This window comes from Maylandia zebra, linkage group LG5 (genome assembly GCF_041146795.1).
Source record: "Maylandia zebra isolate NMK-2024a linkage group LG5, Mzebra_GT3a, whole genome shotgun sequence".
Classification (NCBI taxonomy): Eukaryota; Metazoa; Chordata; class Actinopteri; order Cichliformes; family Cichlidae; genus Maylandia; species Maylandia zebra.
In genome coordinates, this window is record NC_135171.1 from 22,386,920 (window position 1) to 22,403,632 (window position 16,713).

Here is a 16,713-nt window from a genome sequence, read left to right on the forward strand (position 1 = left end):
TTCTGCGTTTATTCAGCACTTTACATAACTAGTTCACCCATTCATACAAGCACTTTTTTCCCTATGCTCTTTCTAGGTAAGTGCTTCCTGTCCAACATGCACACACGTTTATACTTTAATGGATGCATCAGAAGTAACTTGGGCTTAGTATCTTGCTCAGGGATGTTTGGTATGCAGGCTGGACCAACCTTGCAATTAGAAATGACCTGCTCTCCCACCTGGCATAGTCACCCCAGTTATACATATGCCCAAAAAAGATTATGCTGAGTGAAATGAACACAAAAAAATTATTGTTCCATTTGACTCGCTGTCACAGTTACCCACATATTTTTGCCTGTGGCCTTAGTAAGTGAATAAACACTCACTATGTGTTTATATGCTTCTCTGCATTTAATTATTAGTTAGTATTAATTGCTGGCTCTCCACAGCATGTTTTTGTCCCGTCTTCCTCCCCTTGTTGTTGGCCCCAAACAGTTGCAGCAGATGGTCACCCCTCCCTAAGCCTGGTTCTACTGGAGGTTTCTTCCTATTAAAAGGGAGTTTTCCTTCCCACTGTCACCAAAGTGCTTGCTCCTAGGCGGCCATAGGATTTTTGGTGTTTTCTATTTTCTTTGTAGGGTCATTACCTTACAATACAAAGCACCTTGAGACAACTGTTGTTTTGATTTGGTGCTATATAAATTAAATGGAATCAAATTGTGTAAAGCTTATTGTCTGTCTGCAGGAAAATGATGTTTCTGAGCCATTTTCAAATTTAAACTGGAGTTTATTAAAGGAGAAAGTGAAGAGAAATTTAACAAGCTGTATTCAGTTGACATTATGAAAACAAACTAGAAACAAAGTTGAAAAATAAGCAAACATTATAGGTACTATATAATGTAGACAACCTTGTATTCAAATGTAACAATGTACAGCTTCCAAATCACAGTGGTATACTGATTAACTTCAATTTAACAAAAGTCAAGCTGTTTGTGCCAGTAGTATAACATTCATTTGTCTCTATAACAGAGGAACAACTAGGTTAAAGTGACTGTCACTATTAGTTATAAAGCGAAGCATTTTCCGAGTGCCATTATGAAAGTAAATGTGCCATTATTACAAGAACTAACATAGAGAAGGTAAAAAATAAAAAAAACCCATCACAATAAATGTAAAAGGTAAATATCAGAATGTAAAATGCTGCTTATTCAAACTGTTTACAGTAATTATTAGCATACCTTTTATGGAATTTGTGAAACACTGATTTTTACAGAAGAAAGGCTGAGGATTCTTTGCTGCATAGCTATAACTGTATATTGCAGGGTAATAAATGCGACGGGCAATAACATGGATAAAAAGAAAAACGCACAGATGGTCCATGTGAATATAAATTACTGAGTTACAAGGCACTGTCAACTGATCAGTAACCATGGTTGTAATGCCCTTAAAGCTGTTAGTGCAAAGATGAAAAGCACTTAGCAGTAGCACACTGTAGGCTACTATTCAATAAACAACAGGCGTAACGGGGGGGGGGGGGGGGGGGGGGGGGGGGGGGGGCAACCTGTTCATTTCAAATTGAAAATTACTGCACAAATGAATTACGCAGTTTCTATAAATTCAGGTTTAAGCTTAGTGCGGTGATGAAACAGGATCCTCAGTCATGTGGCGTGTTATTTTAAAATGGTAACAAGGTGTCAAACACTTGAGAGGAACAGCGGTGCTGTCAACTGTAAAGCGATACAGCACAATGAAATGTGTTGAAGAGCTGCAAGTTCAACAAGATACAACTATCTGTGTAATACCTAGTTTAGACATAAAATGAGTTGCTCAACTCAGTCATCCAAAGTGCCCACTGTTTAAAAAAAATATCACATGTGAATATAACAGAGTAAAATGTGACTTTGCATTTAACAAGCCTCACAAGCGTTTACGCCTCACAGTGCGTAAGCCTTTAAAATGATCATAATCTTCTGGAAACACACATACTGTGTTGGATTAGAATAACTACAATACCACAAGATAACGGGAGGTAAAGCTAATACAACAAAGCTCATCCGTGTCTAGTCCCAGAGCATTTAGGAAATGACAGTTACTTCTCCGTTGTTAGCATTCTTTAACAGAGTCCTGAGACAAATCTAACAAGACACAGCATTATGAGAGCAGCTCATCAGACGCTGCTGTATGTACAGTATAAATGTGTTGTATGTAACAATGCTCAGCTAGCTTTACATAGCCGCCAATTTCAATTTACTCTCAACAGCTAAACCTGACAAATGACACGGATCACAGACACGATTATATCCCTCTAATTTACAGAGGTGCTGTAAATATTCAATTCAAACCAACAGATTACACATGAATACTAAGATTAGATAGTGCAGATGCATTGACATATATTTACAAATAATTAGAGATATTTGAATGCCCTGAGGTACAGATATAACTCTCACCAGACACCAAAACCTCATAAATGGACAAATTCTTTTTCAAGAAAAAAAAAAAAAAATGGCAAGCTCTTACATTTGCTATGCTCAACAAGCGCTTATGTTTCTGTTATACCCAGTCAAGGTTAGCACTAATTGTGAGGATACTACAACAGGAGTGCATCTTGTGTATGGAACGTATAAGGTGATTAAGTGCTTTAATATCAAAGCAGGAAGAAACGTTTAAAGCAGCACAGAGCAATTTCTGACCACTGGACAGTAAAAATACTCAGAGGAACAAAACTTTGATTTACAGTCAGCTCATCAGGTTATTATGGCTCATCTGTAAGCAAACGATTGCCTACTCAGCAGATACACAGGAAAAACTGATTTGACATCCGATTAATGCCAAATCATTGGCTAGTTTAAAAGTAACATTAAGTCTCATATCGACTGGCCTTTCAACTCAGATTTGGTCCACCTACTCCTGAGAGAAGAAATTAAAAAAAAAAAAACAACAACAACAACAACAACAACCAGGAGTTTAAATCACGTCACTTTTTTTTTTTGCAATTGTTGGCTTGTCTGTTTTTAAGGAAAAGACTGCAAACAGTTTTAAGCACAATATTGATGAGAATTCCAAAACAAGGAGCTAAAAGTGCATAAAAAGCACAGTAAGCTCCTGAGATTCCTGGGTTTGGCATTTTAAGTGACTGCTTTGCAGTACATGGAGGGAATGATTATACAAAAATAGTGCTCCGTGTGGGTTTAACATGTTTAACAACTAATATTTTTGAACAACCACAACCCTCCTCTCACAGTCATTTGGCACAATATGCTGATATACTCAACAGCTTCCAGAATGGAAACTCATGCAATTAAAAAAAAAAAAAAAAAAAAATCATATTTTCTTTTTTTTGCATGTGTCACATGAGCTGAGTGCATACGCTTCACTTTTCATAGCCAGCTTGGGTGCCATTGGTAAAGCAGCAAAACTTTCTACAGTCACTAAAATACGAGTAAAAGAGCTATGTGTCCCATGAAGGGTAAAAAATACAATACACAAATCTTTTTTTTGCCTGGAGGTCGGGTACTAATCAGGAACCATCCACATGCTGTTGTTCTCAGGTGAGACAGACTAATACCTGTGAATAACAACAACAAAAAAAGATAATGTGAATGCAACACAATTCTTAAAAATTGTTTATGTGTTGGCAAACAACCTAGTGCAATAACAATAAGTTAATATAAGTTTCAAAATATTTCCCCATTTTAAAATTTTAAAATGTGTAAAAGTGTACCTGTAGTAATTGGGTTTAAAAGGGCCGTTCTTATTCAGACCCAGGTATTTTGCCTGCTCGTCACTAAGCTCTGTCAGGTGGGCATCAAACGTGGCCAGATGCAGACTCGCAACATATTCATCTGAAAAACAAAGACATCCTTTAATAAGAAAGAAATGGGCGCACACACAGAAGATGTGAATCTGTCAGTTCATGCACTCCATTCTTGCAGGCGTCCATAAATAATGCCTGTAGGCTTTCAACATGTAAATAATACAGGCAGTGGTTAAGTATTTAAATCCTTACCCATCTTTTTGGGAAGCAAGTAAACGTCTTGCTTGTAACGTCCCTCTGGAGCGTTGTACAGCTCGATGAGTGCCAGAGCCTGAAAACAAACATCAATAACACTGCTGAAATTTTATTGCACATTATGAATTTAATGAACAGCGCAGGATTAAATTATGAACTGCTGATTATAATGACAGAGCGCATCTATGAACAGAAACAACGTGAAGATGTTGAGTGTCCTGTGTATTATAACATATCAGGGTCAGCAAATGAGCTTATTTCCGAGGACGGCCATCTAATTACAGAAAATGGAAAAAACAACAACAAAAAAACCACACCGATTCCTATGTACTCTGCTATCTGCACCAGACATCAACAGCAAATATGGCCTAGCTTCAGCTGCTGTCAACATCCTTTTACATGTTACCTGAGTGGTGGCTGTGATGGACAACACAAAGGTAGGGACAGTGGAACAGCTGAGGTTCAGGAGACGTCCCTATTGGACAAAAAACAACACGTTATCGCAGGCTTTAAAAAGTAATTTAATCAAAGGTCTACAGCACAATTGTTACAGTCTAGCATAAGCTGAAAGTGATTTGATATGACAGCACATTAAAGAGGAGAATGGATCGGACTGGATCAACACTGTTTATTAACAAGGATGCTATCAACCTGAGATCACACGTGCATAGCTGTAACGCAGTTTAATGTTGTGTAGCTATAACTGACACAAATGCATAAGCGAAGGCACACAGACACAGGCAGTCACCTCAGCCAGGAGGATAATTCTCTTGCCATCGGGCCAGATGACATGATCCACCTGAGAGCGGACTCTCTCCCAGGTCAGCTCGGGGGTCCGTAGACTTGCCTAGTTGAGACGAGAACACAAGTAAACCTCGTTTTGTGATAATTTAAAATGACAGAATATTTATTTGATCTTTACTTATATGTTTGTTCCTGCTGGTTATAATCGTGGTATTAAATTTTAAATTCTACCATCATACTTTAAAGCACTATTTTACCACATCAATCTCAGTGTTGGAATGTCCCATGTTGCAGACAATGGATCCATTTTTCATTCTGTCCAGCTGGTCCCTGGTCACCACATTCTTATTTCCTACAGAAAGGCACAAACATATACCATCCTCATCTATTACAGGAGAAATAAACGCTCTGGAGCCCTAAGAAGCAGTGGAAAACTCCATGAACTTAAAACTTCTTATGTTATATTAAAGAAAGAAAGAAAGTGTACTTTATTGATCCCCGTGGGGAAATTCCTCTCTGCATTTAACCCATTCACTCAGTGAAGCAGTGGGCAGCCATTGGGCGCCCGGGGAACAGTGTGTAGGGATGGTACCTTGCTCAGGGGTACCTCAGGGTAGCTGTTCAGGGGAATCGAATCCCCGACCTTCCGATCATGGGGCCACCACTCTACCTACTGAGCTATCCCTGCCCCCTAAAAAGCTATAAAAATGTCAGTGTATTAAATGTAGTTACCAGTGCATGTGATGATGACATCTACTTGGCGAATGACTTCATTAAGCTTGACCACTCGGAATCCGTCCATGCTATTTATACACAAAAGAAGGAAGAGATTCTGAATTCAGCTCAGGCCTGGACAGTGACAGGCTGGAAAATCTTTTTACTGACAAGCAAATCAATTGTTGATTGGGTGTGTAGTGCATTTGAGTTAAAGCTGATCATTAGTTTTTCATATCTTTGTCAGATAATTAACACGAACAGTTTTCTGGACAGCTCGGTTTTATCTCTGCAGCTTTTTCCTGTTCATATCGCTCGATACATTCATCATGTTTTCCTCACCAGGCCTGCAGGGCACAGATGGGATCAATCTCTGTCACATAGACAATGGCTCCCAATGCTTTCAGAGCAGCACAACAACCTTTTCCAACCTGAAAAGACAAAATAATAATTCATGAATGGCAAACTACAGAAAAGAGTTTAAAGGGCATGTTTAAAATGTCTCACACATTTTCACAACAATGCGATTATGATTACTGCAGAATGATAAACTGAAAGGAAACAACTCACCTCGCCGTAACCACATACGACCACCTGTTTGCCTCCGAACATGACATCTGTGGTTCTCTTCAAACTACAGACGTTTAAGACACAAAATTAGCACATTTTGTAGAATTGGAAAACAAAACTGCCAATCTGTAATGGTGTTTGCAAAATTATGGCACACAGTAAAATGTTATTTGGCACTGCTTGTATCAGAAGTCCCTGTAATATATCCCAAATTTCCACATTGTCACACTGGAGTCTGTGCGCTCTAGTGATCCTAAGAGCCATGTTGTCCGGGGAATTTTTGTTGCCCCAAATGGAGCAGTTTAAGTCTCTCATGAATCTGGGAGTTTGACTGACTGATTGACTCTATGTGTTCGATGATGCTGACAATGTCCCGGTCTGCTGTGCTAAAGACAGAAATGAGTGTGAAAGCAGGTCGATCCTCATTCCTACCCTGAACACATGGTCACAAGCTCTGGGTAGTGTTCAATGAGATTGATACTAGGACTGTTCGACGAGTTAGACCAAAAGTAGTATTAAGACTTAAAAAGATTTACAGATGTGTCCTACGGAGCTATTTTAATTATGTATTTATGGTTTCTGTGCAGAATATCATCAGTTAGTTTCCTTAAAAAGGTTTGATAATGCCAACATTCATGTAATAACATGTATCATGTTAAATGCATGCAATAAAAACATCCTACACACAGTCATTTATAGCAAGTTACCATGTTGGTCCCATTATATTTATATAATTCAGTTAGTCATTCATATTAGACTAAATAAGCTGTGACAGCAGGAGTGCAGTGGGTTTCTGGGTTAAGAACAATCCCTCGGCAGAGATGCAGGCATGAAAAGTGAGCCCCTCATGTTGTCTGCAGAGAAACTCCAGCCACTTCACCAATCCTTATCAGAAGTGGCTCGCTGTTCTCCACAATATTCATTATAGTGCAATAACTTTAATAAAGGAAACAAGCTGATTAGGCAAGGCACCAAAAATATGACAAATTACACCTGTCAAATAGAGGGTATTAGAAAATAAGACCTGCTTCCAATACAAGCCCACTTCAAATTAAATTTACACAGTAATGTGGAAGCCAATTTTCTCAGTTAGCCCTGGTCACTAACCGAGGAAATATCATTAGTATTTCATAATGGAACACCTGCTACTAGACAACATTGTACCTGCTGATAATTAATCCAGAGGAACAGCAATAAATTTTCGGCAGTAAGCAAAGAAAAGCACAGCAAGCACTGTTCCCATGCAGAAATGTGCACACACTGTTAAAGAACACTAGACCTTTTATGCTGCCAAATAACAGTAGGGTTATAAATGTAACTGTGCTGTCAGGCTGTTTCAGAGACTGCAGAGTCTGCAATGTTCACACTAGACAAGTTTTTCCAAGGGTAACATCTCTTTAAAAATCAAGTTTAGATCTTTAACGGCAACATTCTTTGTGATAGCAGCATATGAGGCTGTCCGTCCTCCAGTAACATCAATTATGATTGTTATTAATTCATTAATAACAATCAGAAAAATAAGCATATATCACAGCATTATTCATAATGCTGTGATATATGCTTATTTTTCTTTACAACGTGGTCACGAGACCCTTTTGCAACACAAGTGATGCAGCTGAACAAAAAGATTTTCTCCATTTTATTCCTCACTCTCTTCACTCCTGTGAAAAGCTGACCCAAAAGCCAAAAGAATTACCCACAGTCCAAATCGACCATCATCCAGAGATTTAAGCACATTGTGTTTGCCCCCACTAACATGATGCTGAGATGAAAAGCAGACCATAAAGGGCCTGTTCTGCCAGATTTTCCCACTTGTAGACAAATGATAACACAACACAAAATTACCTTGCTTAGCTCCCTCTGATCTTTATATTACATTGATTCAAATATAAAGTACAAGTGTACATAGAGATGGATTTGTATAAAGAAAAGCACATATATCTAAAGGTTTTAAATAAGTTGATAAGCTGTTCTCCTTTATCACTTCTAGAAAAGTTACTAAAATTACTGGATTCCCCCTTCCCCTCCCCCCTTAAACCATGTTATTTAAGTTATCCAACAAACAAACTGTAATATTGTTTATACATGAGCAAAACATTTAAAACCCGAGCTTACTCACCCATCCAAGATGGACTCTCTGCAGCAGTACAGGTTATCAAACTTCTGCTTTGTCACAGAGTCATTTACATTCATCGCAGGCACGCACAGTTTTCCAGCTTTAGACAGCTGATACAACCTAGACAGAAACATGATGGAAACATGTTGGCTTGCAACTAAATGTGTCAAGAAAGCAAATATCCACATATACAAAAATAAATTACCTGTGAACCCCAGTGACACTCTCCTCCACAATGCCCCTGATCTTCTTGAATACGTTGGGGTATTTCTTATACATCCAGTGTGTCAAGTCTCCCCCATCATCCAGGATCTAATAAGCAGGAGGAAAAGATTCGTCATCTTCTTATCAAATCAAATCACTTTTATTGTCACATCACATGTGCAGGTACATTGGTACAGTACATGTGAGTGAAATTCTTGTGTGCGAGCTTCACAAGCAACAGAGTTGTGCAAAATACAATAATGTAAACAAGCAAAATACAAGAATGGCTACATCTGCTACATCTTATAAACAGAGCGTGGCGTTTCTCATCTTCTCTTCAGTAATTAAATATTTACAGACTGTTATTAATGAACGGGTTCTTCTTCTGGTGTTATTTGGGGCTTTTCAACATTGCTGTTTGTGCACATCATTCACATATTACACCTGGCAAAAATGTTTTCCACCAACCATATTAGGTTGCCAGCCCTCAGTGTTGATACAGCGGTCAATACACCACCAGAAGTCATCTTCAGACTCCCCCTTCCAGGCAAACACAGCCACACCTGAAACATAGCAGATGGGCGATAATATCTCAGTAGCAGTACGTCATATCAAGAAACCACTTCAATGTTGATGAGCAATTACGTTGTCTCGTTCATTTCACAGAGCAGAAACTGGATAAACTGCATGAAAGCATACATAAAGTCTTAAATAAAGACAGTGAATACAGTCAAATTCACCTCTTCGCTTGATAACTGGTATTATAGATGTAATATCTCACTCATCCCAGTGGAAACCAAAGATTTTTCATGACATAGTATTTGTTCAAATGAAATGTGTCATACTCCAAACAGATGATACCAATATGATTACTGGGTGTAAAAGCAAGTTTGAGACCAGTTTAATAGTGGCAGACATTTGTACTCTCTATGTGCCCTTCAGTTTAATGAACAGCTCAGTACAGTACGTACAGCAATAATTAACTGAGCACTAGACACCCTGTAAAAAAATAAAATAAAAATGCAGGATCACTGAGACTCCCCCAGCCTTCCCGATCATGACGAGTCTACTCTGAAGATTTAATGCACACTTTGACCATCACATAGCAACCGCAGATAAAGGGCATAAAGAGTGCTGCTAATTCACTACATGGACAGAGTTATGTGTTCCCATTAAGTCTGCAGGGATGAACTGTCATGAGTTTAACATTTACAAACCGTAACCTTGGTTTTAGAAGCCACGAGACGCTCGCACAACAGAACAAACCTTTGCTCATTAAAGATTAAAAAGAAGCCTTATCTGATGCTGTGTTCTGCTGTTATCACAATGTTGTTTGCAATCAAGCTCGCCTAGAAGACTCAACGTGGTCTATGAGCTTCTTCACCATCTCTGCTGCTTACCTGTCTCTGACAGGGCAGCAGCCACTTCATTCTGTGTGGAGTATATGTTGCATGCGGTCCAGCGGCACTGAGCTCCGAGAGCAACCAGAGTCTCAATCAGCACCTGAAAACATACAGTACAGTCACAATAAGTGTATTTTATTGTTATATAACACATGAATTTACCATGACCCACGTCTACATACATCATCTTTAACTCTTTGGGATCATCTGGCTGTTGACAGCCCATGAACACAGCCAGCTACATACATTTTAATTGAAATACAATAGATTTTCTTTTTACTCATTTAATTAAAAATAATAATAATAAGAGGAAGCACGAGCTTGTGTGAAGTAAGAAGCAGTTAAATAGTGATTTAAAGTCCTATATGACGAACAGACACAATCACAGTGCGGTCTTTGCTCAGGCGTTGAAGCTCGATGTCAGAGATGAATCTTACTGCAGTCTGGGCAGTGATGTGAGTGCAGCCCACAATCTTGGCACCTGCCAACGGTTTCTCACTCTGTGCTCTCTTCCTGAGTGAGATCAGTGCCGACATATCTGAAAACAAGATTACATAATGAAAATAGTCAGTGGGAAACACTGCAACACAGACGATGCAGTAGAAAAAAAAATACATCCTTTTCTTTTAGCAAGCGTTACAGAATAAAACTAAACCGTTAAAGGCAGTTATTTTTATACAGAGCTACTGGCTATTTTTTGAAAGATGGATAAAGGGACTATTTGAAATATACAGGTTTTACTTTTCTGTCTTGGATGGAAATATGTAGTGTTATTGTTGTTTGTGTTTTGTATTTCTTAAATAAAGCAAGCCTCTAGGCCTGTGTGACCAGGGCTTAAATAACAGCAGCAGCAATAGCAGCAGCACCGAACAAGCTTAAGTTTCCCATCTGCTTCAGTGACATTTTGCCAGCAAACAGACCTTTAAAATGCTGCTTTAGGTTCCAAATGTTAGTGTTGCTGAATAATGCAGAGTCTGTTTATGAATCATGTCCAGATTTTCCTTCTCTTTTTTTTCATGTTATAGGAAATACTACAGGCAGGAATCATGTTAATCTTTTATTGTCTGAAAATTATAAACAGATGAATACTGATTGATAAATTTAGTAAAGATCTTAAGTGTGAACTATAAATGTATCATGAATTTTTTTGTTTTAAATTACGATTATAAAATATTGTTGTTACATTCGTAACTGGCACATTAATAAGGCCTGCTTCTCAGCATCAAACACTTATCTGCACAGATACTTAAATCTTGTATGATAAGACTAACAAGATTTTATTCTGTATCATATCCAGACATGATTAAAACCATGTGGCTCATCTTATTAAAGCACAAGTTCTTTGTGTCTGTGAAGGTTCTCAGTCATCCAGGTCATCGTAGTCAAAGGAGCTTGCAAAGAAAAGCGTCTGGACTTCTATAGAAGTCCAGACGCTTTTCTTTGCAAGCTCCTTTGACCACAAGTTCTTTGATCCAAAGCAAGAAAGAATGGACAATGTGCTAGTAGGGCTGTGCGATATGACCAAAATCTCATATCCCGATATAAGAATTCTATCGTCCGATAACGATATAAATCACAAAAATTTCAAATTATCTGTAAATTCTGTGAATCTCGGGCAGCTCGACTTGCGTGAAGTGTTTCCAGCTGCGCGTCCTTTACCCAGAGTCGAGTGTTTTAACCGATGCATGAAACTATACATTTTTAGACATAAGTTGTAACGGCCGCCATTTTCTTTGTATTTATTACACAGCGCGCTGCGGGTTGCCTGTTCTAACGTTTGAGTCTAAGGTTTATTTTTTTAGCACCTGGCGGCTCATTTTTTAATTGTCATCCGTAAACAATCTGCTCTTTCACGTGATTCAGTTTATTTTGGAAAGTCTCAACAGGATCTTGAGCTTTATTGTGAAAGCTTTATGTGGAACATAAACAAGCGGACACGCGATGCTGTTACTGTTGCTGTTGATAACGACAACGCATAAAAACAGGCGCTTGTCCGTCAGTAGTGTGGTTATATAAAATATAAGAGAAAGAGAGAACTTTAAGAATTGAATATAGCCACTACAGTGACCATCAAAACGATGAAAATATATTGCCGTAAACAGTTTATTTTGCGACACCACAAAACAAATGATGGGGTAAAATGAAACTATAGATGTTTTTATATTGTCATCCGATATATATTGTTATATCGAACAGCCCTATGTGCTAGAGATCTTAACATCTTTTGAGATGTGATATCATGACAACTACTTTCCTTTTTACAAACAAATTAATATCACTTACAGCAGCGACAGACTGAGAAAGTTACTCACATTACTAAATAACTTCAAATAACCTTATGTTCAGGGTGAAATATTATACCCTTGAAATGTCACACTTCAGTTGTGTAAGGGGATTTATTTTTAGGCGACAGTGTTATTCATTGCTACTTAAACATTAACCTTTGATTCCTGTTTTGTTTTCCTCCACAACACTTGTAAATTTAGTAGCTGTTGCTTAAATGAAATGCTGAGATCACTTCACGCTCCTCGTGCTGACCTTGCTCTGCGATCTCAATCTCCCGCCTGCCAAATTCAGCCTGCTTGATGTTCTTGACACAGAAGTCACTGCTGCCCTTGCTGTTGACCTGAGTTTTGTCCCGTGGCGAGGTCTCATCATCAGAGCTATCCGTATATGATGCAGCTGTAAAACAGGGTTTTATTATTAACACCAACCAAACTCAAGATTCAGGAAGTTAAGCAAACATTTTTGCTGAAGGTCAAAATGAGATGAGGATGACAAAAAGAAGCATTACCACAAAACCTATAACAAAGAAATGTACGAATATTGATGTCATCAAATGGCCTAACAGACTCCTCTCATTATCTCCCTTTCCACACTGTACAGCTTAGTAAATACAACACAGTGTAAAATCTTTTGCATCTACATCACAAATGACACACACGTGATTCTGGCTCCTTCTTACCAGAGCTGTAGCTGTCTGTGGAGGACTGGGAGATGGAGCGGGACAGGGAGCGACGGCCTGCCTTGGTGGGGAACCTGCTGAACTCCTGCTTGTCCTCCACAAACTGGATTTGCTAAAAAAAGGAAAAAAAAAAAAAGAAAAAAAAAAAAAAGAGGGCAGACAATGTAAGCCACACACACACACACACACACACACACACACAGACAAGCAGTTTAATGTCTTGTGATAATTTTCTTGTGGCTCAGCTAAATGTTAATTGCTTACAGTCCTTCAGGAGCCAGAGTAGAGCTGTTTTTGTCTTTCTTGTATAGTATAATGACTTTAATAGATTTGAATGGAGCAGAATCCAAGAAAATTACTGGCAATATAAAAATCCCCCTCACATTTGTGAGCTCATTTCAGTTTATTACCAAAAATGGATGTCTGGCTATAGCCCAGCAGACACTGCATCATCAAGACTGATGTTCCAAAATTAAGCTGCTCAAGCCATATTTTGATTTCGATGACCCCATCTGACTCGTGCTTGTGTAACGATTGTTACTATCGACTCTCGGCTTTTCTGACGTCGAAAAATTCCCTGTCGTGTTATTTGATCCCCTGCAGGGGCGTACACATGGCAGGAAAAAATAAAATAATAAATCACCTTATATGACCTTTTAAAACATAAACAAAGCTCTCCAGCTCTGGTTCCAGCGCAGTGTGTTAAGCCAAACGTGACATTTTGCTCACATTGTTGTGGTATTTAAGCAACTGACGTGAAATGAGTGCAAGCCTGAATTGTACCTACTGATTACTTTTCAGAACTATGAAACAGTCCTACTCCCTGTGTGTGCTGCAGGCTCTCATCTTGGGGGGGGGGGGGTTTTGGCCTCCAATAAAATATTTCTCTGCACGATAAGGGTTTAACCTTGTCCCTTTAAAGCAAACGGTACACAATTCTGCGAGATGAAGAAACCGGACTGGTATCTTTGTTGTGTGTACCGGTAACTAACTTCATGCCTGGACAGTTTGGGGTATTTTTGGCTTTATTTATTTTTTATTTTTTTTGCAGCAACAAGAAAACGTATGTTGACAGGGATTTTCCACTCTCAAGGTGCTCCAATGCAAACAGAGGACAGGGAGATTGCCCCACCTCAGCAGTTTCTGGAATGTGTTGGAGTATCAGACCCAAGTATCCAAGTATCAGATTTAAAGATCACCCTAGACAATAAATTATATACATGCATAACAATTAATCTGTGCTTTACTTCCACAGTTTGCCATTTGTTTTTCTTCCCACAGTTGCCAAGTGCTAGCTCTCAAGGGGTCGTCTGATTGTTGAGTCTTAACCTTACGATATAAACGCACCTTGAGGCAAATGTTTTGTGATTTGGCGCTATATAAATAAAACATGAATAGAACAACTGTAAATGAAATATTCTCATCATTCCAATTAATTATCTTGACTTGAGGTGCCCCATCCACATACCTGCTAAACACCATGGTAACAGAAGACAATGAGGAGCAGTCTTCTTGTGATTTAGGTGAAAAACACCACATAGTTCAGTAGGGTGGTGTAGGTTTCAGGGTCCCAAGGCCCAACTGAATGAAACATACTGTTTTATGTGAGCTGTTGGGGGGGGTTACCAGAATGATTGAGTACGTATTGAGTCTGTATTACTATATTTAATCAGGACTCTGTGCATGTTCCTATTATTTCCGGCCATTTGATAAACAAAATGTATTTCAGAGGAAATGAAACCTTTTTTTTTGTAGTCATGTTTTATGTAGTGGGAGGAAGACACATCCGTCTGTATATTCCCCACATGGAACCTAAAGTTAAAGGTGAAGTAAGGGCTAGATATTTAAAAAATGAATCTGAGCACATACCATTTGGCAATATTTTAAGGAAAACTTAAAACTTCTTTTTGTGTGTGCTTTTTTTCCCCCCCCCCCAAGTGTGTTACAATACTCTTCTTTGCCATCTGTGATTTAATCACACTTGTTGCTTTATTTTAAATGCCTGTCAAAGAGATTACAGTCTTTCTGATATCAGAACTCCAGGAAGCCCAGACTTAACCATTATCCCTCCAATTCCAACTGTAAATAATTAGTAAGCTTGAAACTTAAATGTCTTACACTAAATATGTAAGAATACATAAGCATTACATTTAAAATAAAAGGTCAGTAATCTCAACTGTGCTGTCATAGAGGACATGCTGATAAGTGTCCTTTATGTTCACATTTCCCAATTCTTCTTGATATCAGCTGAGCACAACTATTTTGAATTCAACAATACAAAAACTTAGGGTCAAATGTTTGGCTCCTGTTTGCAAGCTAGTGATGCTTCAGTGTAAAGATCCTCCCTAAAACAGTATGAGGATGTGAAACAGTCAAGTATAACAGGAACGTCTGCCTAATATGTTCTTGGCTGAGCATGCTGACTCTTGCATTTGACAGACTCCGAGCCCCATGTCGAGCTATATGCTTTCCAAATGCAAAAACTGTTGCATTGTGCATTGTGATTTGTCCACTTCAGTGTAACTTATATGGAGTGTGCAAACACTGTCCATTCAGCCTCAAAAGTGAAAGGCGCAGCTCTTCCTTGTTCCTGGAGTGTGTCAAATAACTTTTTGCAAGTTTTACAAGGAAAAAGTGGTTCTTTTGTTTCGCAATTTCAGGTCAGAAGCCGCTGCTGAAAGTGTGCTGAAACTGTAGTAAATTTGGGATTTGTAATATGTGAATAAAAATGCACAATTATAAAGTTTTATAGTTATTAATAGAGGTGTGAGCCATTATACACATGCAGAAAATGCTTAAGTTTCTTTGGACTTGACGTGTGACTCTTTAATTACTTAATGTGGGTTTAAACAACTTTTTAATTCTCTTGTCACACGCAATAGCAATGTGTGTGGACTGTTATTGGTGCACAGATACCTAACCCCCTGTGACATATAACTCATTAGTACCAAATATATTTTCTTAAAATCAGAAGTCTTTGAGCTCTAGTAAAATGTATTCACGTTGCAAAAAGAAGGTTAAGTCTGACAAAGAAGATACAGCACCTATAAAGTGCTGTTATCGCGCTAAAAAGAGCCTTGGAGGTTTGTTTTATTATCCAAGGGTCCTCCTCGGTGCCGTTATGCTTACACCTGGTGCAGACTTACCTTTTTAACCGGTTTGTGAGTGGGCACAGCGCTGAAGACAGTCGACAGCTCTCCCATGGTTATTTCGCTGTTTTTGCTCACGGTCATGGCTGAATATTTTTCCGCTACGTTCTCGCTCTCCTTCACCTCTTTGCTCGCTTGCTTCACCTCCAGCTTCGCCTCTCCGACCGGTTCGGACATCTCGCTGCTGGCTTATCTATCTTTACCCGGACAGAAATACAACAACCAACCGTTGAGTCTTCTCTAACGTCAGAGGCTAGCGTTATGTTATGAGTGTCCTCGAACTGCTAGCTGGTTACGTCGCAACTGCTGACGGATAAGAGGCTGTCAGATTGCGAGCACGTGAAAGCAGGCAATAAACGCAGGATTTAAGCAGGTGGTTTTGGCTAGTCGACTTTGATTTGGTTGTGAATCGTTACGTAGTCGACTTCCTAACGCAGGCGGGACGTGGTCCGTGCTGTTTCCCGGCTGGCTCTCCTGTCACCTGGCTGACCAACTTTGTGGGCGGTTACTAACAGACTGAGTGGGCGGCTCGCGTGTTAAGCTACGTTCAGGGTAACTGGGATAGCACGTAACGAACGATGAACACGTCCTTTAATTTATATTTTAATGTATATATATATTGCCCTTTTGGCCAAATTTGACATATTAGATCCCGTTATAGTATAGTACTTTCGGTTTTGTGAGATATGGCGGACGTATGTAACTTTAACTTTACAGTTACAGTTTCCCCCACATTTTAGTCGTAGTCTAAGCAGGAAGTATGTCCCAATTCCACACTGTAAATAAACACAGTGTGTACTCATTTGTTTTGGCAGGGAGTAAAGCAGCCTTTGTACTCAGGAAATTGGACGTGTATC

The 16,713-nt window shown here is 39.0% G+C and overlaps 1 protein-coding gene across 1 annotated transcript; it reads right to left on the reverse strand.

The window, feature by feature from the left end:
• Positions 1-745: 745 nt before the first annotated feature.
• On the reverse strand, positions 746-16,368 carry LOC101475912 (S-adenosylhomocysteine hydrolase-like protein 1). Its single transcript, XM_014408940.3, has 17 exons — positions 15,854-16,368; positions 12,708-12,819; positions 12,281-12,424; positions 10,180-10,280; positions 9,740-9,842; positions 8,808-8,902; positions 8,341-8,447; positions 8,139-8,255; positions 6,020-6,083; positions 5,792-5,880; positions 5,468-5,538; positions 4,993-5,087; positions 4,740-4,838; positions 4,398-4,466; positions 3,989-4,067; positions 3,704-3,824; positions 746-3,547 (listed from the first exon to the last, which is right to left on the reverse strand). Exons 1-17 carry the CDS (start codon positions 16,031-16,033, stop codon positions 3,541-3,543), a joined length of 1,653 nt encoding a protein of 550 aa, XP_014264426.1. The 5' UTR covers positions 16,034-16,368; the 3' UTR covers positions 746-3,540.
• Between the last annotated feature and the right edge of the window lie 345 nt (positions 16,369-16,713).

Coding starts and splice junctions, on each gene's coding strand:
- LOC101475912 (XM_014408940.3), bottom strand. CDS start 16,033: ATGTCCGAACCGGTCGGAGAGGCGAAGCTGGAGGTGAAGCAAGCGAGC. Junction 5,881..6,019: donor TCGTATGTGGTTACGGCGAG/GTGAGTTGTTTC, acceptor TTGTCTTTTCAG/GTTGGAAAAGGTTGTTGTGC. Junction 5,539..5,791: donor ATCTGTGCCCTGCAGGCCTG/GTGAGGAAAACA, acceptor GTGTATAAATAG/CATGGACGGATTCCGAGTGG.